The 23,412-nt window shown below is 43.6% G+C and overlaps 2 protein-coding genes across 2 annotated transcripts in view; both read left to right on the forward strand.

The window, feature by feature from the left end:
• The window catches only part of LOC133619255 (uncharacterized), a 208,025-nt gene that overhangs the window by 169,708 nt on the left and 14,905 nt on the right, over window positions 1–23,412 (forward strand). The gene's annotated exons all lie outside the window — the stretch shown is intronic.
• Window positions 13,066–13,929, forward strand: LOC140679645 (uncharacterized). The gene has a single exon (XM_072915490.1). The coding sequence runs from the start codon at window positions 13,066–13,068 to the stop codon at window positions 13,927–13,929; it is 864 nt and encodes a 287-aa protein (XP_072771591.1).

The following is a 23,412-nucleotide window of genomic DNA, read 5'->3' on the forward strand; positions in this document are numbered from 1 at the left end:
CTCAATTGGTATTTTCCAAAGCCACGAAACGTGCATTGAGTTTGGAGCGATATCTGAAGTGAAGATTGAAGACGTGATAGAAGATGGACGACTACTGCTATGCTAAGATGGCGACGTCCGCTAAAAGAGAACATGAAAGAGAATCAACTTCCAGCAAATCACCAACGGAGATAAAGACGAAAGATGAAGGTGAGTGAGTTGAAGTTTTGTCATTTGAAAGCTATTTCAAGCCCTGAAAGTGTAAAAGTGCCGACCTTGTTGAAGAATGTAAAGAAAGAGCCGCCATGATTCAGAGGTGGGACCAAGTCATTGTTTTGCAAGTCACAAGTAAGTCTCAAGTCTTTGCCCTCAAGTCTCGAGCCAAGAATGGAAAGTCTCAAGTCAAGTCCCAAATCCTACATTTTGAGTTTCGAGTCCTTTCAAGTCCTTTTAACCACAGACTAGGGCTGGGCGATATGGCCTTTTTTTAATATCGCGATATTTTAATACCATATCACGATACACGATATATATGTGGATATTTTGCCTTAGCCTTGAATGAACACTTGATGCATATAATCACAGCAGTATGATGATTCTATGTGTCTACATTAAAACATTCTTCTTCATACTGCATTAATATATGCTACTTTTAAACTTTCATGCAGAGAAGGAAATCACAACTAAAAAAATCACTATTTTTTTCATACAGTGTTGATCTGGAAAGCAGCTAAAAGCAACGACGTGAGAAAGCATACTCGAATATCACGATAGTCATTTTCTATATCGCACAGAGACGAACCCGCGATATATCGCGCATATCGATATATCGCCCAGCCCTACCACAGACTAATATATTTACACAGATTGTGTATGCTTATCAAACGCTGTTTTTATTTATTAAAACAAGTGCATTTGAAATTGCAGGAAAAAAATAGTGCTGATATTGCACTTCATAATAGCACTATTAACCAGTTCCACTGTACTTATTTGCACAAAAGTGTTAACATTGTATTTCCATGGCATATTGCATTTTAACCAGTTCCATAGCGGTTTCTATCCTGTTCTCACCTTATCTCATTGATCTCATCTCATACTGTATGTGTGTTTATGTGTGCGTACACATGAAAAACATAACAAATACATGAACATGACAATGAACCGAGTTGGTACTTTTTAGATGTCAGGGCTCTATGCAATATGTACACATATTCTTAATATAGTATACATTTTAACTGACCTTTATTTGACTATGTTTGTCTTTTTGTAGGTGGCTAAAATCCGCGGTGCTGCTGACCGCCGTCTAACGTTACGTTGCTGTGTGTGATACATTGACTAACGTAACGTTACGTGTAGGTACCTCATGCAAGCCTGCTTAAATAAAATCACTTGACAAAAAGTATGAATACGGTAGCGAACTGCAGTGGACGCAACAGATTGCCGTGTTTGCAATGAAGTTATAACCATAGACATCTTATAAGTAGACGCAGCATTGGCTGCTGTGACGCGAGCAATTTGGCCGCCATCTTGAAGTGGTGATGAGGAGCCAGCGAGCAGCCTAAACTGACAGTTGACAGGTAGAAAACAAAGATGCCGGCCGGGCTGGTGTTCAGCGTTTTCCTGCTCAAATGAGCGGACTGTTGAAAATAGGAATCGGGGGACTACTTTTCGTAAGTAAGATTTGACATTAACGTACTATTGGTTTGTTTTGTGAAAAGAATATTAGCACAGAGTTGAGAAGGAGCAAAGATCTTCAATATTTGTATGTGAAAATAAAAAAGAAATCTTCTGGGGGGCGGATAACCTCCCTACATACCATACCAACTTTATTTATAAAGCCATTTAAAAACAAGCACAGTTGAAAAACAAAGGGCTGTACACCACAAATAAATAGAGGCAAAGGACAGACTAAAAAATAACATTTAAAACAGAAATAAAAATACACATTTAAAAAGCAAATATAAATTACTCTAAGAACAGATTGTTAGATAAAAAACATTTTAAAAAAACAGGGGTTTGGTTTACAAACTTTCAGCCCCACCTAAAACAAAATTCACCAACCGCCACTGATTATGATGCATTCTCATTTTAGGCAAAATATAAAATAATACTTTCTTAACAGTATAATTGTAACCAGGAATAAGTCTTCAAGTAACAATAATCAAATACTAACATTGTTGGGTAAACCAGAATTTGGTTTTATTCTGAATCCAGTGAAACAGATTGGTGGTTTTAGCTGATATAAAGACTTTAAGGTGTTTATATATGTTTATGTTGAAGTATTTGGCAGACGCTTTTATCCAAAGCAACTTACACAATCACTATAAACATGATCATTTAAGGAAAGAAAGTAATGGAAAATATAAATTCAAAGTGTCAAGACAGAATAAACTCTCTGCTGCTGCAGCAACAGAGATACAGTCTATAAGATGTATAGATATCTAATGTATTCATTCATTGTTTGTGTAGGATTTACGCATGTATATATAACCTAATCATATTGTTTCTTCAATTTAAAAATAGCTGACCATTTTTTCCCCCTTCTCTGGGATTATATTCCCAGTTTTGATCTCGGATGTCTGGTCACTTATAGCATATAAGATTATTCTATTACTGTTAAGCAAACTTTGAATAATAAAAACATGTGTCCTTTATCATAGCTACACGTATGACAAAAAAGCGCGTGAAAATCAGTGGTATTCAGTGAGGTAAAATGAATTAAATGCGCTGACAGTTCATTGTTCCTGCCAAATGAATTGCTCTGAGTGGAGCGGATCACCACTCCAAGATGGCGGCCACGCGTCTCGTCTGCGCCAGTAGGCAGTAGCGCTCGATGCTGCGTCTACTTATAAGATGTCTATGGTTATAACGTTAGCAGTGAGTTTGCAGCCTCACTGATTTAACTACACAGCAAATAAAAGTCACGTTACTTAGCCAATAAACGTTATTTTGCATTCAAAACTTACCCTTCTTTGTGCAACTTCAAATGTCTAACGAAGTTGGAAGTTGTTGCGTCTCCGTATGTAATATTCGAACTGCGTGATTTGCATATGGCAATTCGTTTTTTGTTGACCAAGTCGTAGTTTTTATACCCGAACGAAACCAACTTTGGCATAATTGTTTCTCACCTCCGCGTTGTTTGACAACTCTTGGTCATTAGTTCTCCTGCAATTCGATTGGATGAATGCTGCGTGATGAAAACAACATAGATCTAATTTGAATGGCTGTTGTACTGAGAGCACACCAGCTGACAGGAACAACACGCTGAGAGACACAGACGAAGAAAATGAAAGATACGGAGCGCTCCAAAATAACTTTTTAAGCTTTGGGTTTTGGGGAAAGTAGCAAGTCATGTCAAGTCAAAAGGCTCAAGTCCAAGTGAAGTCACAAGTCATTGATGTTAAAGTCTAAGTCTAAGTAAGGTTTTCCATCAAGCATGGAGTGATAGTTTAATATCGTATAAACGCATGCTTACCTTAGCTAAAGCTAAATATTACTCAAATCTCATCCGCCTCAACAAAAACGACCCTAAATTTTTGTTTAGTACTGTAGCATCGCTAACCCAACAAGGGACTCCTCCCAATAGCTCCACCCACTCGGCAGATGACTTTATGAATTTCTTTAATAAGAAAATTGAACTCATTAGAAAGGAGATTAAAGACAACGCATCCCAGCTACAACTGGGTTCTATGAACACAGATACAACTGTATCTACGACGGATACTGCAATACAAAATAGTCTCTTTCTTTTTGATGAAATAACATTAGAGGAACTATTACAGCGTGTAAGTGGGATAAAACAAACAACATGTTTACTTGACCCACTTCCTGGGAAACTTATCAAGGAGCTTTTTGTATTATTAGGTCCATCAGTGCTAAATATCATAAACGTATCACTTTCCTCTGGCACTGTTCCCCTAGCATTCAAGAAAGCGGTTATTCATCCTCTGCTCAAAAGACCTAACCTTGATCCTGACCTCATGGTAAACTACCGACCGGTGTCCCACCTTCCCTTTATTTCGAAAATCCTCAAAAAAATTGTCGCACAGCAGCTAAATGAACACTTAGTGTCTAACAATCTCTGTGAACCTTTTCAATCCGGTTTCAGGGCAAATCACTCTACGGAGACAGCCCTCGCAAAAATGACTAATGATCTAATGCTAACGATGGATTCTGATGCGTCATCTATGTTGCTGCTTCTTGATCTTAGCGCTGCTTTCGATACTGTCGATCATAATATTTTATTAGAGCGTAACAAAACACGTATTGGTATGTCAGACTTAGCTTTGTCGTGGTTTAACTCTTATCTTACTGACAGGATGCAATGCGTCTCCCATAATAATGTGACCTCGGACTATGTTAAGGTAACGTGCGGAGTTCCTCAGGGTTCGGTTCTTGGCCCTGCACTCCTTAGTATTTACATGCTGCCGCTAGGCGACATCATACGCAAATACGGTGTTAACTTTCATTGTTATGCTGATGACACCCAACTCTACATGCCCCTAAAGCTGACCAACACGCCGGATTGTAGTCAGCTGGAGGCATGTCTTAATGAAATTAAACAATGGATGTCCGCTAACTTCTTGCAACTCAACGCCAAGAAAACGGAAATGCTGATTATCGGTCCTGCTAAACACCGACATTTATTTAATAATACCACCTTAACATTTGACAACCAAACAATTACACAAGGCGAATCAGTAAAGAATCTGGGTATTATCTTCGACCCAACTCTCTCCTTTGAATCACACATTAAGAGTGTTACTAAAACGGCCTTCTTTCATCTCCGTAATATCGCTAAAATTCGTTCCATTTTGTCCACTAGCGACGCTGAGATCATTATTCATGCGTTCGTTACGTCTCGTCTCGACTACTGTAACGTATTATTTTCGGGCCTCCCTATGTCTAGCATTAAAAGATTACAGTTGGTACAAAATGCGGCTGCTAGACTTTTGACAAGAACAAGAAAGTTTGATCATATTACGCCTATACTGGCTCACCTGCACTGGCTTCCTGTGCACTTAAGATGTGACTTTAAGGTTTTACTACTTACGTATAAAATACTACACGGTCTAGCTCCGTCCTATCTTGTCGATTGTATTGTACCATATGCCCCGGCAAGAAATTTGCGTTCAAAGAACTCCGGCTTATTAGTGATTCCCAGAGCCCCCAAAAAATCTGCGGGCTATAGAGCGTTTTCTATTCGGGCTCCAGTACTATGGAATGCCCTCCCGGTAACAATTAGAGATGCTACCTCAGTAGAAGCATTTAAGTCCCATCTTAAAACTCATTTGTATACTCTAGCCTTTAAATAGCCCCCCTGTTAGACCAGTTGATCTGCCGTTTCTTTTCTTTTCTCCTCTGCTCCCCTTTTCCTTGAGGGGGGGGGGCACAGGTCCGGTGGCCATGGATGAAGTGCTGGCTGTCCAGAGTCGGGACCCGGGGTGGACCGCTCGCCTGTGCATCGGCTGGGAACATCTCTGCGCTGCTGACCCGTCTCCGCTCGGGATGGTGTCCTGCTGGCCCCACTATGGACTGGACTCTTACTATTATGTTGGATCCACTATGGACTGGACTCTCACAATATTATGTCAGACCCACTCGACATCCATTGCTTTCGGTCTCCCCTAGAGGGGGGGGGGGTTACCCACATATGCGGTCCTCTCCAAGGTTTCTCATAGTCATTCACATCGACGTCCCACTGGGGTGAGTTTTTCCTTGCCCTTATGTGGGCTTTGTACCGAGGATGTCGTTGTGGCTTGTGCAGCCCTTTGAGACACTTGTGATTTAGGGCTATATAAATAAAGATTGATTGATTGATTGATAAGTCGAGTTGCAAGTCTCTTTACATTTTGTCAAGTCGAGTCTAAAGTTATCAAATTCATGACTCGAGTCTGACTCGAGTCCAAGTCATGTGACTCGAGTCCACACCTCTGGTATTTAAAATGTATGATTTTTTTCTTCAATGTTTGCCCTTTTTCTGGTTTGAACAACAGCCATGGAAAAAGTCTGTGCACGTGCTTGTATATATATATTTTTTTATTTTCAAAGAGTTGTTGTCCATTATTTAGTGTTAGATACTTTTGCCAACCATTGTTTTAAAACAAGATTACATTTACTTTATTTTGAAAAACATCTGTTGTGGAGGAGGAAACGGAAGTGGCGGGCTTGTAGCGCATGCGCAAATGTACTTGACGCGAAGCAAAAAGACGAGGACCGCATGCTATGGTTGTTCGGAGATTCTTCGAATTCACGATCTTAAAGTCATATGATTCACAGCAAATATAGCAACAAATATCTCAATTGGTATTTTCCAAAGCCACGAAACGTGCATTGAGTTTGGAGCGATATGTGAAGTGAAGATTGAAGACGTGATAGAAGATGGACGACTACTGCTATGCTAAGATGGCGACGTCCGCTAAAAGAGAACATGAAAGAGAATCAACTTCCAGCAAATCACCAACGGAGATAAAGACGAAAGATGAAGGTGAGTGAGTTGAAGTTTTGTCATTTTAAAGCTATTTCAAGCCCTTAAAGTCTAAATGAGCCGACCTTGTTGAAGAATGTAAAGAAAGAGCCGCCATGATTGTTAGCTTGAAGAAGGCAGTGGAGTTCACATCAGAGGAGATGAAAGAATGCAAAAGTCACATTTAGAAACTAAAAGCAAAACAACAACTCTGTTAGGCTCGTTTGGTGTGTGTAAGGAAGGGATAGTAGTTATTTTAGAGTTGGGACACGATGGACAGATTCCGGCCAGAGAATCCTTTAATCATCTTTATTGCTGAAAGGTGAATGTGTGTGTGTGTGTGTGTGTGTGTGTGTGTGTGTGTGTGTGTGTGTGTGTGTGTGTGTGTGTGTGTGTGTGTGTGGTCTAAAGAAATAGAGAAAAGAGGAAAAATTACAATCCAATTATATACTCATTAATATGCAGCAATATACATGTATATGCATACATAATATAATATAATATCATCCATCCATCCATCCATCTTCTTTCGCTTATCCGAGGTCGGGTCGCGGGGGCAGCAGCTTAAGCAGGGAAGCCCAGACTTCCCTCTCCCCAGCCACTTCGACCAGCTCTTCCCGGGGATCCCGAGGCGTTCCCAGGCCAGCCGGGTGACATCGTCTTCCCAACGTGTCCTGGGTTTTCCCCCTGGCCTCTTACCGGTTGGACATGCCCTACACACCTCCCTAGGGAGGCGTTCAGGTGGCATCCTGACCAGATGCCTGAACCACCTCATCTGGTTCCTCTCCATGTGGTGGAGCAGAAGCTTTACTATGAGCTCCCCCCGGATGGCAGAGCTTCTCACCCTATCTCTAAGGGAGAGCCCCGCCACCCGGCGGAGGAAACTCATTTTGGCCGCTTGTACCCGTGATCTTGTTCTTTCGGTTTTAACCCAAAGCTCATGACCATAGGTGAGGATGGGAACGTAGATCGACCGGTAAATTGAGAGTTTTGCCTTCCAACTCAGCTCCTTCACCACAACGGATCGATACAGCGTCTGCATTACTGAAGACGCCGCACCGATCCGCCTGTCGATCTCACGATCCACTCTTCCCTCATTCGTGAACAAGACTCCGAGGTATTTGAACTCCTCCACTTGGGGCATGGTCTCCTCCCCAACCCGGAGATGGCACTCCACCCTTTTCCGGGCAACAACCATGGACTCGGACTTGGAGGTGCTGATTCTCATCCCAGTCACTTCAAACTCGGCTGCAAACCAATCCAGTGAGAGCTGAATATGCTGGCCAGATGAAGCCATCAGGACCACATCATCTGCAAAAAGCAGAGACCATAGTCCTGCAGCCACCCAACCGGATCCCCTCAATGCCTTGACTGCGCCTAGTAGAGATGCGCGGTTTGCGGACACAACCGCGGAGTCCGCGGATAATCCGCAGGTCGGGCGGTTGAAATAAAAAAAAAAAATAGATTTTATCTGCGGGTCGGGCGGTTGAAATTTAAAAAAATTAGATTTTAAATAGATTCAGGCGGGTGGCGGTTAAACCAATTCGGAAATATATATACATAGTTAAATGTTGTTACCCACATACGAAAAACGAGCAGCACTCTTTGAAACATGCAATTATTTATCAGCAGGCACTGCACTGCAGCACAACACAACAGAAGAAGAAAAAAAAAAGATTACAACGCCGGCAGCAAACGTGGTACGTGACAAACTAAAAAAGGGAAAACTAAAGACCAGGGGAAAAAAAGGCCAGCAAAGTTCAGCGTGGACTCGTTTTTATGAGGTTGTAAATCAGGATGATAGTAATGCTGGCTACGTGATTTGCAAGAGCTGCGACGCTGTTTATGTCTACGACAGTCACAAAACCGGGACATCTAACATGGTGCATCACATTTGTGCAAAACCATGATAAAGTGCAGTCTGATGGGTTTGATTTCCCCCCTTCAGCTATTTGCCTTGGCCAATAAGTTGCAGGTAATTTATTATTATTATTTATTTAATTTATTTTTGTTTAAATAGGGATGACATACATATGTTATTGTATAATTTAAATTTGTGCGCGTGATTGACAGCCTAAGGCTTATGAGGCACAGTTTTTATTTATTTTTTTGTTTCAACTTAAAAATGTATGAGCCTATGCCTACAACATAGGCTATGTGTTTATCTTTATTTTCCTGCCTGTCGTTGACAATGGAGATTGTCTGATATTTTGTCATGGCTGCAGATCAATCAATAAAGGTTCATCTTTGTCGCGAAATTGTTCAGTGCTTCACTGTACACCCCGCCTTCGTCCCTATTTGAGCATTATAACGTTAACAAGTTAATATTCATTGAAATAAATTCAGAATTTTTTTTTTACCTAACGAAAATATAGGCCTAGTCTTTCTAAAACATTTTTTTAACTTCTTAAAAGCCTCGTTCTGCTTGCTGCAACTGCGCACACAAAGTGTGAGGAACGCACTCCTGATCTGAGGGCATTGGCAACAATAGTCAACACTTTCTTAATGGAAATGATAATAATATTATAATAATGATAAATAATATTATCACGCATTAATATCTCTTAGCCACTAATGCGTGGCCAAGAGATATTAATTTGTGTGTGATGATACCGTGTAGAAGGAGACGGCACTGAGACAGGGAGAGCGTTTAGCCTGGGGCGTATTTATTCAAAAGAGAATTATATATATCTCTATATAAATATATATATAATAATAATAATAATATATATATATTTATATATGTATAATTCATACAATATATTATCCAATATATTATATGATATTATACTATATATTATATTATACTATATTATATTATATATATATCAATATATATATATATCAATATATGTATATATATATATATATATATATATATTAGATGTGTATGTAACCAAACAGGAAATGGGTGTCAGACTATGTGTGGAATTTAACTGGAGGGTTTTACCGTAAGTGTTGGAGGTGCGTGTTGAGAGGAGCGGTGCTGTCAAGACAAGGGCGAGGCAGGCAGGGTTTGTCCAGGGGCGGAAGCGTGGTCGGGAGGCTGGAGGAGGATCTCTGGTGGCGGTTGTTTAAGTAGTCGTCCTTCTCATCAGTGCCGGGTGTGTTGATTGAAGATGGAACGCAGCTGCCTGCCGCAGTTTGAGTGACGCGCGCACGAGCGCGCTTGGAGGTGCGCTCAGCGCGGCTCCCAGATGATTGCGCACTGGTGTGCGTCTGGGCCGTGACAGCGTGGCACGCATTGAATGTCTCTGCTGAATTGGATCAGTCTCCTTTCTTTAACAGGCAAAAGCTTTATAACCTCACTAATGCCTTGCATCGTCTATATTAGATATATAACAACGGGTGGGTGCGGGCGGGTGTGGTTTTGATAAAATGTTGGTTCGGGTGGATGGCGGATGGGTGACGACTTTTGTGATGCGGTTGCGGATGAAATAATTGCCTATCCGCGCATCTCTAGCGCCTAGTAATTCTGTCCATAAAAGTTATGAACAGAATGGGTGACAAAGGGCAGCCTTGGCGGAGTCGAACCCTCACTGGAAACGTGTCCGACTTACTGCCGGCAATGCAGACCAAGTTCTGACACTGATCACACAGGGAGCGGACCGACACAATCAGACAGTCCGATACCCCGTACTCTCTGAGTACTCCCTACAGGATTTCCCGAGGGACACGGTCGAATGCCTTCTCCAAGTCCACAAAGCACATGTAGACTGGTTGAGCAAACTCCCATGCACCCTCAAGGACCCTGCCGAAAGTATAGAGATGGTCCACAGTTCCACGACCAGGATGTCCACACGATGCTGCAGAGTCTTGTCAACCAAGACATCCCCACAGCATCCAGAGCCTTAAGGAACTCCGGGCGGATCTCATCCACCCCCGGGGCCTTGCCACCGAGGAGCTTTTTAACTACTCCAGCAACCTCAGCCCCAGAAATAGGAGAGCCCACCACTGATTCCCCAGGCACTGCTTCCTCATAGGAAGACGTGTTGGTGGGATTGAGGAGGTCTTCGAAGTATTCCCTCCACCGATCCACAACATCCGTAGTCGAGGTCAGCAGAACACCATCCTCACCATACACGGTGTTGACAGTGAACTGCTACCCCTTCCTGAGGCGGCGGATGGTGGTCCAGATCGCTTCGAAGCCGTCCGGAAGTGGTTTTCCATGGCTTCCCCGAACTCCTCCCATGTCCGAGTTTTTGCCTCCACGACCGCTGAAGCTGCACACCGCTTGGCCTGTCGGTACAAGTCTGCTGCCTCCGTAGTTCTATGAGCCAAAAGAACCCGATAGGACTCCTTCTTCAGCTTGGCAGCATCCCTCACCGCCGGTGTCCACCAGCGGGTTCTAGGATTACCGCCACGACAGGTACAAACTACCTTGCGGCCACAGCTCCAATCAGCCGCCTCGACAATAGAGGTGCGTAACATGATCCACTAGGACTCAATGTCCAGCACCTCCCTCGTGACATGTTCAAAGTTCTTCCGGAGGTGGTAATTGAAATTGTCTCTGACAGGAGACTCTGCCAGACGTTCCCAGCAGACCCTCACAATGTGTCTGGGCCTGCCAGGTCTGTCCGGCATCCTCCCCCACCATCGCAGCCAACTCACCACCAGGTGGTGATCGGTAGAAAGCTCCGCCCCTCTCTTCACCCGAGTGTCCAAAACATGAGGCCGTAAATCTGATGACACAACTACAAAGTCGATCATGGAACTGTGGCTTAGGGTGTCCTGGTGCCAAGTGCACATATGGACACCCTTATGTTTGAACATGGTGTTTGTTATGGACAATTTGTGACAGACACAAAAGTCTAATAACAAAACACCACTCGGGTTCAGATCCGGATGGCCATTCTTCCCAATCACGCCTCTCCAGGTTTCGCTGTCGTTGCCAACATGAACGTTGAAGTCCCCCAGTAGGACAAAGGAATCACCCGGGGGACCACTTTCCAGTACTCCCTCGAGTGTATCCAAAAAAAGCATTTGCCATTTTCCGTAGTCTTCCCTCAACGCTACCTTTTTTTATCTAATCCATGGGAGCCCGCATTCTCGTTAACTCTCCTTCGACAAATGGACAAAGTTTTTCGGTAAGTAGAATCACAGCTGACCTGGACATTGAAATGTTCTCTTGTCGTTTGAGAAGTGTTGTATCCCAAATAGCTGCAATCGCTTTTTCTTAAGGTATCCATGTGTGAATTCCACAAGCGTCTGTACATGTAGAAGAAGGAGAAAGCTTTGACTGTAAGCAGAAACTTAGAGTCAAAGAATAATTTTACAAGGTTAAAATATAAATTAAAATGCATTAAACACATTGGACTTGTCTCGTTGCACTCAAATAACAATTTACAATTTTCCATATTACATATAGTCTGCTATAATCAAGGATTAGATTAGAATAGAACATAAAGTTTTACTGACATTATATTAAATTATTCATGATTTAACGTTGCCACTCCTGGTCTGTGCTTTAAGAAAAAAACAATTATTAATTAAGTACTAAAAACAAAACTGTGGATAAATGTACACAGATAAGCCATGTAGCAGGTAAAACACATTTATTAAAGACAAAACATTGTAGGAATTTGTTACAAAATGGAGTCATTTCACTTGCATTAGTTGACTGCTAATTGGGCAGTTTTAACTGCGCTAATATTTGGCCTCAAGTTAACCAGCAGGGGAGCTGGTTAACTTATGAGAGTAGTATGTGTGTTTGTGAGAATGTCAACGTGTTGTCTGAGTGACGTCAGTGAGTGAGCGGGCGAGTAAGGAGAGGTAGTGGTAGCATGTGCAGGAGTGTTAATAGCATGGGTTGTGCCCTGTGGAAATAATAAATAAAGTGAGCAAGTTGTAACTAATCGACGGCCTCGTCCTTCCGACCAAAGAGTGGCGCTTAATGGACCCAGTGTTACCCCCGACAAAACATGGGCCCTAGAGTAAGTCACCGCCGCACTGCGGCATTCAGATGAAAGAGCGGTACCGGTTCTTTTCAAAGGTGGTATAGTACCGATTTCAATTGATTAGTACCACGATACTTTATTAGTAGCAGTATACTGTACAACCCTACTACACACACATACAGTACATAGAAGAAAGTGTGTTTTTGTTGTTTGTGTCTTGCAGACGTCCAGCAGCTGATCGGTAATCCAGAAGAAGTTTCCCCTCAGTTAGCGGGGAGCTCCACTTTGAAGCAGGAGACTCCACAACCACCCTGCATTAAAAAGGAAGAGGAGGGACTCTGCATCACTCAGGAGGGAGAGTGTCTTCTAGGACGAGAGGAAGCTGATTACACCAAGTTTCCACTGAGTATTCTCTCTGTGAAGACTGAAGATGATGAAGAGAAACCACAAGTAGACAACCTCTTAGCTCCACTATCAGACAGTGAGGCTGAAGATGATGAAGAGAAACCACAAGTAGACAACATCTTAGCTCCACTATCAGATAGTGAGGCTGAAGATGAGGTTGAAGAACCTTTGAGCAGCGATACAGACTGTGAAGGTGATACGAGGACTCACACTGACAACAAACACTCTGAATGCTCTACAAAGAAGAGAGGTGAAACATGTTTGAGCTGCTCAGTTTGTGCTAAAAGTTTTACTAAAAAGAGCCGTTTGATTCGACACATGAGAACACACACAGGAGAAAAAACATTTATTTGTTCAGTTTGTGGCAAAAGCTTTTCTCAAAATAGATATTTGACTCGACACATGAGAACACACACAGGTGAAAAACCATTTAGTTGTTCAGTTTGTGGCAACAGCTTTTCTCAAAATAGCAATCTGACTCAACACATGAGAACACACACAGGAGAAAAAACATGTACTTGTTCAGTTTGTGGCAAAGGCTATTATGAAAAAAGCTATTTGACTAAACACATGAGAACACACACAGGTGAAAAACCATTTAGTTGTTCAGTTTGTGGCAACAGCTTTTCTCAAAATAGCCATTTGACTCAACACATGAGAACACACACAGGTGAAAAACCATTTAATTGTTCAATTTGTGGTGAAAACTTTTCTTATAAGAACCGTTTGACTGAACACATGAGAACACACACAGGAGACAAAACATGTACTTGTTCAGTTTGTGGCAAAGGCTTTTATGAAAATAGCTATTTGACTAAACACATGAGAACACACACAGGTGAAAAACCATTTAGTTGTTCAGTTTGTGGCAACAGCTTTTCTCAAAATAGCCATTTGACTCAACACATGAGAACACACACAGGTGAAAAACCATTTAATTGTTCAATTTGTGGTGAAAACTTTTCTATTAAGAACCGTTTGACTGAACACATGAGAACACACACAGGTGAAAAACCATTTAATTGTTCAATTTGTGGTGAAAACTTTTCTATTAAGAACCGTTTGACTGAACACATGAGAACACACACATGTGAAAAACCATTTAGTTGTTCAGTGTGCTGTAAAAGGTTCCAACATAAAGCAGTCGCAGTAAAACACATAAGAACACACAAGAGAAAATAACCAATTAGCTGTTTAGTTTGTGGTATTTTGCTCATATTTGGTGACATCCACCCTACCCAGGACCTCCTCACTGCTTCTTTCACAAATATCTGAGGTATTCATACAAACTTGGATTATTTGGAGCATAATCTTATCCACTCATGACCCCATGTCTTCTCTGTATCTGAAACCTTCCTGAACAGTAAGATAGATGATGCTTCAAGTGCTTGGTTACTCCTTCTTCAGTCCAGGGACCTGGGGCCTCATGTGTCAAGTTTGTGCATGCTCAAAAACCTGTACTACACCCTTTTTCACTGCAAAATTGAGATGTATCAAAACTGACATAATTAAAATGCAGCATGAGACACTGCACACTGATATAGTTCTGTGAAAATGATTGTCTTCTGTGCAAATGTAAAGAAAGTGAACAGTGTGTGATTTACTGCAATACTGTCAGTCTTTGAACTTTTTATTTATGCTTTGTTGAAATTGTTCACACATTGCACAGCTTTTATTTTTCTATCAATACACATTATGTCTAGAAGACAGGAAGTAACTCAACACTCTTGAATAGTTTCTACCTCAGTTTGTATGGTTTGTTGAGTTAGCACAGGATTAATATGTGGAAATGACAAATGAGGTAGTTGATACATAGAATAGTTTTTCTCTAAGCTTTATTTTGTTTTTTGTTCAAACCTAGATGGGTTCTGACTTAAAGTTTAATAGTAACACTGAGATTAAGTCTAAGTTCATTGTGTTCTTCAAGGTGTTTTTGAAAAGGTGCCATTTTTTCCCCTCAAAATATTTTACTAACTTGGAGTATTTGTCAAGATGATTATTTGTGATAAGTACATTTTCAGGATGTGCTCGTTCTATTTTTGGCCCAAGTAAAAAATAAAGAAAATACTCTGAAGTTGTCGTAGTCGTATTTTTAAGTTATCATGCCATGATTTTACCCGTCCCGCCCACGTGGAAATAGATTTTCCTCCATGCGGCCCCTGAGCTAAAATGAGTTTGACACCCCTGCTGTAATGTGACTCATGTGAGCAGGTTACTGTATAAACACATTTTGTTATAAGTTATAAAAATGTGTTCACTTCTCAGAGACACATCAATGTCAGGCTGACAATCGCTCTTCCGCTTTCTCCAAACACGAGAACAAAGCAGCTCCTACTGACTTGTGATTGGTCAGACCGTGCCCATCTTAATCACATGGCTAATTTCAATATAATAAATTGTGATGTAACACAATTGAATATCTTATATGCTCAGACAGTAATGTGTTTATATACGTTTAGATAGTAATATTATGTTTGTAAAGGGGAAAGATGTTAATGTGTCTTGTTTTCATGTTTGCATTTAAGATAGTTGACATTTAGCATGATAGCTGTTAACTGGCGATTAGTGATGTTAAGTGCCTAAGATGGTAGTTATTGATTAGCAGTGTGATGAGGGCTTTCTGCTGGTGAGTGATTAGCACTACAGTTAGAGCCACCTATCGCTAGGTAGAAATGAGCAGTTTCACCAACATTTTTATGTGAAACCATATTACTAACTGTCTGGTGTTTTACAGGATTCATGGAAGTTTATTGTCATACCAGCACACGATACACATGAGATGGCACACAATTTAGTAGCACGTGAACAATAGGATTGGTCCTGGTGGAGATCTACACTCTTAGTGCTTTTCTTCTTTATTCAGAGTAATCATTTGACTTTCTAAAGGTTTTTAACTAAAACAACTAAGTAGGTTGAAAAATATTTCTGTTTCTTGTAGTATTTAAAATGTATGATTTTTTTCTTCAATGTTTGCCCTTTTTCTGGTTTGAACAACAGCCATGGAAAAAGTCTGTGCACGTGCTTGTATATATATATTTTTTATTTTCAAAGAGTTGTTGTCCATTATTTAATGTTAGATACTTTTGCCAACCATTGTTTTAAAACAAGATTAAATGTACTTTATTTTGAAAAACAACTGTTGTGGAGTAGGAAACGGAAGTGGCGGGCTTTTAGCGCATGCGCAAATGTACTTGAAGCCAAGCAAAAAGACAAGGACCGCATGCTATGGTTGTTCGGAGATTCTTCGAATTCACGATCTTAAAGTCATATGATTCACAGCAAATATAGCAACAAATATCTCAATTGGTATTTTCCAAAGCCACCAAACGTGCATTGAGTTTGGAGCGATATGTGAAGTGAAGATTGAAGACGTGATAGAAGATGGACGACTACTGCTATGCTAAGATGGCGACGTCCGCTAAAAGAGAACATGAAAGAGAATCAACTTCCAGCAAATCACCAACGGAGATAAAGACGAAAGATGAAGGTGAGTGAGTTGAAGTTTTGTCATTTTAAAGCTATTTCAAGCCCTTAAAGTCTAAATGAGCCGACCTTGTTGAAGAATGTAAAGAAAGAGCCGCCATGATTGTTAGCTTGAAGAAGGCAGTGGAGTTCACATCAGAGGAGATGAAAGAATGCAAAAGTCACATTTAGAAACTAAAAGCAAAACAACATCTCTGTTAGGCTCGTTTGGTGTGTGTAAGGAAGGGATAGTAGTTATTTTAGAGTAGGGACACGATGGACAGATTCCGGCCAGAGAATCCTTTAATCATCTTTATTGCTGAAAGGTAGATGTGTGTGTGTGTGTGTGTGTGTGTGTGTGTGTGTGTGTGTGTGTGTGTGTGTGTGTGTGTGTGTGTGTGTGTGTGTGTGTGTGTGTGGTCTAAACAAATAGAGAAAAGAGGAAAAATTACAATCCAATTATATACTCATTAATATGCAGCAATATACATGTATATGCATTAGAGATGCACGGATAGGCAATTTATCTCATCCGCAACCGCGTCAGAAAGTCGTCAACCATCCGCCATCCACCCGATGTAACGTTTGATCAGAACTGCATCCGCCCGCCATCCGCCCGTTGTTATATATCTAATATTAATTTAAAAAAAAAAAGGGTGAAAACTACGCGAATTGCACCTTGTGCAGACAAGATTTTTCGATCGGACACGGAGGAATTAGCGATGTAAAAGACCACGTTGGGACAAAAAAACACAAGTCTAATGCCGTTGCTAGCGATACAAGTGGAAAACTTTCAACGTTTTTCGTCGCCCAAACAGATTCTTTGGATGTGATAAATGCCGAAGTTTTATTTACGGAGGCAATAATTGAGCATGGACTTCCAATTGCACTGGCTGATCACATGGGACAGTTAATAATGTAATGCAATCTTTAAAAATCATTACGCGGTGATCGCGATCCCAAAAATAAACTTTTCTTGCATGATAATGTCCAGAAAAATTCGCTTTATATTACTATAGAGTCCTTTTAACGAATGAGTTTGATGGTTTATCACAAACCTTAAATGAAATTCCATGGCCACTGTCCTGCTCTCTATATCAACCAGGGTGAGCCCCACCCCTTTCGTGAGCGCACTGAGCGCGGAGTGACCCCTTTTACGCGCCCCCGGCAACAGGGGTGGCAAGCAGGTAAGCTGCGCGGGCGGAGCGCGCGGAGTGACCCATGTTACGAGCCCCCGGCCACGGGGGTGGCGGGCAGGAAAGCTGCTTACCTGCTGCGCGTGACGCCGGCCGCGTCGAAAGCGGACGAGGCGGGGTGTCGGTGCGGTGGGCGCGGTAGTGACCCTGGACGTGCGTCAGGCCCTTCTCGCGGATCGCCTCAGCTACGGCTCCCGGTGGGGCCCTCTCGGGGGAAGGGGCCTCGGTCCCGGACCCCGGCGAGGCGTCGGGGGCCTTCTCCGCTCCGTAAAAGTGTCCATCTCTTTTTTTTTTTTCTTCTGTTGTGGCATATGCAGCAGGTGCCTGCTCGTTTTTCATATGTGGGTAACAACATTTAACTATGTATATATATTTCCCAATTGGTTTAACTGCCACCCGCAAAAAAAAAAAAAAAAAAAAAAAAAAAAAATCTAATTAATCCGCCCGACCCGCGAGCGGATAAAATCTTATTTTTTTAAATTTCATCCGCCCGATCCGCGGATAATCCGCGGACTCCGCGGTTGTGTCCGCAAACCGCGCATCTCTAATATGCATACATAATATAATATAATATAATATAAAGGTGTGCATGACAACAACATATATACTGCATTTAACTATGCATGAACTTCAAACAAGTTTCTAAGCTTCAGAGCCATAAATGGCGATTATGTGGTCTCTGTCGCCATCTAAAGGCCAAACTCCGCCATCGCAGTTGCAATGATGTTAAATAAACTACACGTGAATGTAAACGAGACTAATTATCTCTCAATTGACCCAAACACAACTGAACTTAGCATACGATGCACCAAACATTTGCAGAAGTAGCAAGGCACGACATTCAGTTCAAATGCTGTAACAGTATGTGACAAAACTTACATTTAGTCGTCAACGCACACAAGGCTGGCTGCCACCATTGATTGAAACCGGCTATTCTGACAAAGACGTGCTTTAAAGGGGAAATGACGTCACAGATTGACCTATCAACTTAAAGACACAAGAACATTACAAAACTGGTTAAAGACACACAATAGGCTTTCGTTTGGTGTGTTTTTATTTTCATCATGTCGTGGTTTTGAGGTGAGGTGAGTATTTAGTCACATTTAACAAAGTCTCTGTACAGTTTGTCGTGTCGTCAAGTAACAGAAAAGAATGGACGTGTTCAAGTCGCGAGCAACGACTCGTTAGCAGCGTGTTTTGAAGACTAGCCTACAGTTGTTTGGTCGATGTCTGAATTTTTTAATTAAAACAGAAGAGTTTCTCTTTCCTATGTTTGGCAAATGCCACTAATAAAAAAGTTAGCGAGCATTACTAAACTAAGTTGTTCCTCGAGTCCATCAAGTTATTGGATGGATGGTAGAGTGGACATAACAGCCACTATCTCTAAGGCCCCTTCTACACTAAGCAGGCTAAGGTTCCATCCATCCATCCATCTTCTTCCGCTTATCCGAGGTCAAGTCGCAGGGGCAGCAGCCTAAGTAGGGAAACCCAGACTTCCCTCTCCCCAGCCACTTCGTCCAGCGCCTCCCGGGGGATCCCGAGGCGTTCCCAGGCCAGCCGGGAGACATAGTCTTCCCAACGTGTCCTGGGTCTTCCCCGTGGCCTCCTACCGGTCGGACGTGCTCTAAACACCTCCCGAGGGAGGCGATCGGGTGGCATCCTGACCAGATGCCCGAACCACCTCATCTGGCTCCTCTCCATGTGGAGGAGCAGCGGCTTTACTTTGAGCTCCCCCCGGATGGCAGAGCTTCTCACCCTATCTCTAAGGGAGAGTCCCGCCACCCGGCGGAGGAAACTCATTTCGACCGCTTGTACCCGTGATCTTGTCCTTTCGGTCATAACCCAAAGCTCATGACCATAGGTGAGGATGGGAACGTAGATCGACCGGTAAATTGAGAGCTTTGCCTTCCGGCTCAGCTCCTTCTTCACCACAACGGATCGATACAGCGTCCGCATTACTGAAGACGCCGCACCGATCCGCCTGTCGATCTCACGATCCACTCTTCCCTCACTCGTGAATAAGACTCCGAGGTACTTGAACTCCTCCACTTGGGGCAGGGTCTCCTCCCCAACCCGGAGATGGCACTCCACCCTTTTCCAGGCGAGAACCATGGACTCGGACTTGGAGGTGCTGATTCTCATCCCAGTCGCTTCACACTTGGCTGCGAACCGATCCAGCGAGAGCTGAAGATCTTGGCCAGATGAAGCCATCAGGACCACATCATCTGCAAAAAGCAGAGACCTAATCCTGCAGCCACCAAACCAGATCCCCTCAACGCCTTGACTGCGCCTAGAATTTCTGTCCATAAAAGTTATGAACAGAATTGGTGACAAAGGGCAGCCTTGGCGGAGTCCAACCCTCACTGGAAACGTGTCCGACTTACTGCCGGCAATGCGGACCAAGCTCTGACACTGATCATACAGGGAGCGGACCGCCACAATCAGACAGTCTGATACCCCATACTCTCTGAGCACTCTCCACAGGACTTCCCGAGGGACACGGTCGAATGCCTTCTCCAAGTCCACATAGCACATGTAGACTGGTTGGGCAAACTCCCATGCACCCTCAAGGACCCTGCCGAGAGTATAGAGCTGGTCCACAGTTCCACGACCAGGACAAAAACCACACTGTTCCTCCTGAATCCGAGGTTCGACTATCCGGCGTAGCCTCCTCTCCAGTACACCTGAATAGACCTTACCGGGAAGGCTGAGGAGTGTGATCCCACAATAGTTAGAACACACCCTCCGGTTCCCCTTCTTAAAGAGAGGAACCACCACCCCTGTCTGCCAATTCAGAGGTACCGCCCCCGATGTCCACGCGATGCTGCAAACTAAGGTTATCCAGGATAAATCCCACCTAACCTTATCCTTGTCCACACACACACAATGGTCGTTTAAGACCCCCTCCCACTCCGTCTGCCGGCGCAACGCGACCTGATACTTATGCGCGGAAAATGCGCCCTCATAGCCATCTCCAGTGTTGCTTTGTGTGCAAGTTCTTAAATGTAACTTATCTGAACAATATCCAGTGTTGTGGTATTTCAATTAACTGGAATCCAGTGTGCTGTGGGGCCTTATTGAAGTGAATCACCCCTGAGCCATCTTCTATCCATCATCTTCCGCTTATCCGAGGTCAGGTCGCGGGGGCAGCAGCCTAAGCAGGAAAGGCCAGACGTCCCTCTCCCCAGCCATTTCGACCAGCTCTTCCCGGGGAATCCCGAGGCGTTCCCAGGCCAGCCGGGTGACATCGTCTTCCCAACGTGTCCTGGGTTTTACCCCTGGCCTCCTACCGGTTGAACATGCCCTACACACCTCCCTAGGGAGGCGTTCAGGTGGCATCCTGACCAGACGCCTGAACCACCTCATCTGGTTCCTCTCCATGTGGTGGAGCAGAAGCTGTACTTTGAGCTCCCCCCGGATGGCAGAGCTTCTCACCCTATCTCTAAGGGAGAGCCCCGACACCCGGCGGAGGAAACTCATTCTGGCCGCTTGTACCCGTGATCTTGTTCATTCGGTTTTAACCCAAAGCTCATGACCATAGGTGAGGGTGGGAACGTAGATCGACCGGTAAATTGAGAGTTTTGCCTTCCAACTCAGCTCCTTCACCACAACGGATCGATACAGCGTCTGCATTACTGAAGACGCCGCACTGATCCGCCTGTCGATCTCACGATCCACTCTTCCCTCATTCGTGAACAAGACTCCGAGGTACTTGAACTCCTCCACTTAGGGCATGGTCTCCTCCCCAACCCGGAGATGGCACCCCACCCTTTTCCGGGCAACAACCATGGACTCGGACTTGGAGGTGCTGATTCTCATCCCAGTCGCTTCACACTCGGCTGCAAACCGATCTAGTGAGAGCTGAATATGCTGGCCAGATGAAGCCATCAGGACCACATCATCTGCAAAAAGCAGAGACCTAATCCTGCAGCCACCAAACCGGATCCCCTCAACGCCTTGACTGCGCCTAGTAATTCTATCCATAAAAGTTATGAACAGAATCGGTGACAAAGGGCAGCCTTGGCGGAGTCGAACCCTCACTGGAAACGTGTCCGACTTCATGCCGGCAATGCAGACCAAGCTCTGACACTGACCGCACAGGGAGCGGACCGCCACAATCAGACAGTCCGATACTCCATACTCTCTGAGCACTCCCCACAGGATTTCCCGAGGGACATGGTCGAATGCCTTCTCCAAGTCCACAAAGCACATGTAGACTGGTTGGGCAAACTCCCATGCACCCTCAAGGACCCTGCCGAGAGTATAGAGATGGTCCACAGTTCCACGACCAATATGTCCACGCGGTGCTGCAGAGTCTTGTCAACCAAGACAGCGCCACAGCATCCAGAGCCTTAAGGAACTACGGGGCCTTGCCACCGAGGAGCTTTTTAACTACCTCAGCAACCTCAACCCCAGAAATAGGAGAGCCCACCACAGATTCCCCAGGCACTGCTTCCTCATAGGAAGACGTGTTGGTGGGATTGAGGAGGTCTTCGAAGTATTATCCCTCCACCGATCCACAACATCCGCACTCGAGGTCAGCAGAACACCATCCTCGCCATACACGGTGTTGACAGTGCACTGCTTCCCCTTCCTGAGGCGGCGGATGGTGGTCCAGAATTGCTTTGAAGCCGTCCGGAAGTCGCTTTCCATGGCTTCCCCAAACTCCTCCCATGTCCGAGTTTTTGCCTCCACGACCGCTGAAGCCGCACACCGCTTGGCCTGTCGGTACCTGTCCGCTGCCTCCGGAGTCCTATGAGCCAAAAGAACCCGATAGGACTCCTTCTTCAGCATCCCTCACTGCCGGTGTCCACCAATGGGTTCTAGGATTACCGCCACGACAGGTACCAACTACCTTGCGGCCACAGCTCCAATCAGCCGCCTCGACAATAGAGGTGCGGAACATGATCCACTAGGACTCAATGTCCAGCACCTCCCTCGTGACATGTTCAAAGTTCTTCCGGAGGTGGGAATTGAAATTGTCTCTGACAGGAGACTCTGCCAGACGTTCACAGCAGACCCTCACAATGTGTCTGGGCCTGCCAGGTCTGTCCGGCATCCTCCCCCACCATCGCAGCCAACTCACCACCAGGTGGTGATCGGTAGAAAGCTCCGCCCCTCTTTTCACCCGAGTGTCCAAAACATGAGACCGCAAATCTGATGACACAACTACAAATTCATGGAACTGCGGCCTAGGGTGTCCTGGTGCCAAGTGCACATATGGACACCCTTATGTTTGAACAGGTTTCGCTGTCGTTGCCAACATGAACGTTGTAGTCCCCCAGTAGGACAAGGGAATCACCCGGGGGACCACGTTCCAGTACTCCCTCGAGTGTATCCAAAATAAGCATTTGCCGTTTTCCGTAGTCTTCCCTCGACGCTACCTTTTTTTTTTATCTAATCCATGGGAGCCCGCATTCTCGTTATCTCTCCTTCGACAAATGGACAAAGTTTTTCGGTAAGTAGAATCACAGCTGACCTGGACATTTGAATGGTCTCTTGTCGTTTGAGAAGTGTTGTATCCCAAATAGCTGCAATCGCTTTTTCTTAAGGTATCCATGTGTGAATTCCACAAGCGTCTGTACATGTAGAAGAAAGAGAAAGCTTTGACTGTAAGCAGAAACTTAGAGTCAAATAATAATTTTACAAGGTTAAAATATAAATTAAAATGCATTAAACACATTGGACTTGTCTCGTTGCACTCAAATAACAATTTACAATTTTCCATATTACATATAGTCTGCTATAATCAAGGATTAGATTAGAATAGAACATAAAGTTTTACTGACATTATATTAAATTATTCATGATTTATGGTTGCCACTCCTGGTCTGTGCTTTAAGAAAAATACAATTATTAATTAAGTACTAAAAACAAAACTATGGATAAATGCACACAGACAAGCCATGTAGCAGGTAAAACACATTTATTAAAGACAAAACATTGTAGGAATTTGTTACAAAATGTAGTCATTTCACTTGCATTAGTTGACTGCTAATTGGGCAGT

This window comes from Nerophis lumbriciformis, linkage group LG20 (assembly GCF_033978685.3).
Source record: "Nerophis lumbriciformis linkage group LG20, RoL_Nlum_v2.1, whole genome shotgun sequence".
NCBI lineage: Eukaryota > Metazoa > Chordata > Actinopteri > Syngnathiformes > Syngnathidae > Nerophis > Nerophis lumbriciformis.

What these genes read in the sequence shown, in the direction of transcription:
- LOC140679645 (XM_072915490.1), top strand. Translation starts at nt 13,066, where the DNA reads ATGAGAACACACACAGGAGAAAAAACATTTATTTGTTCAGTTTGTGGC.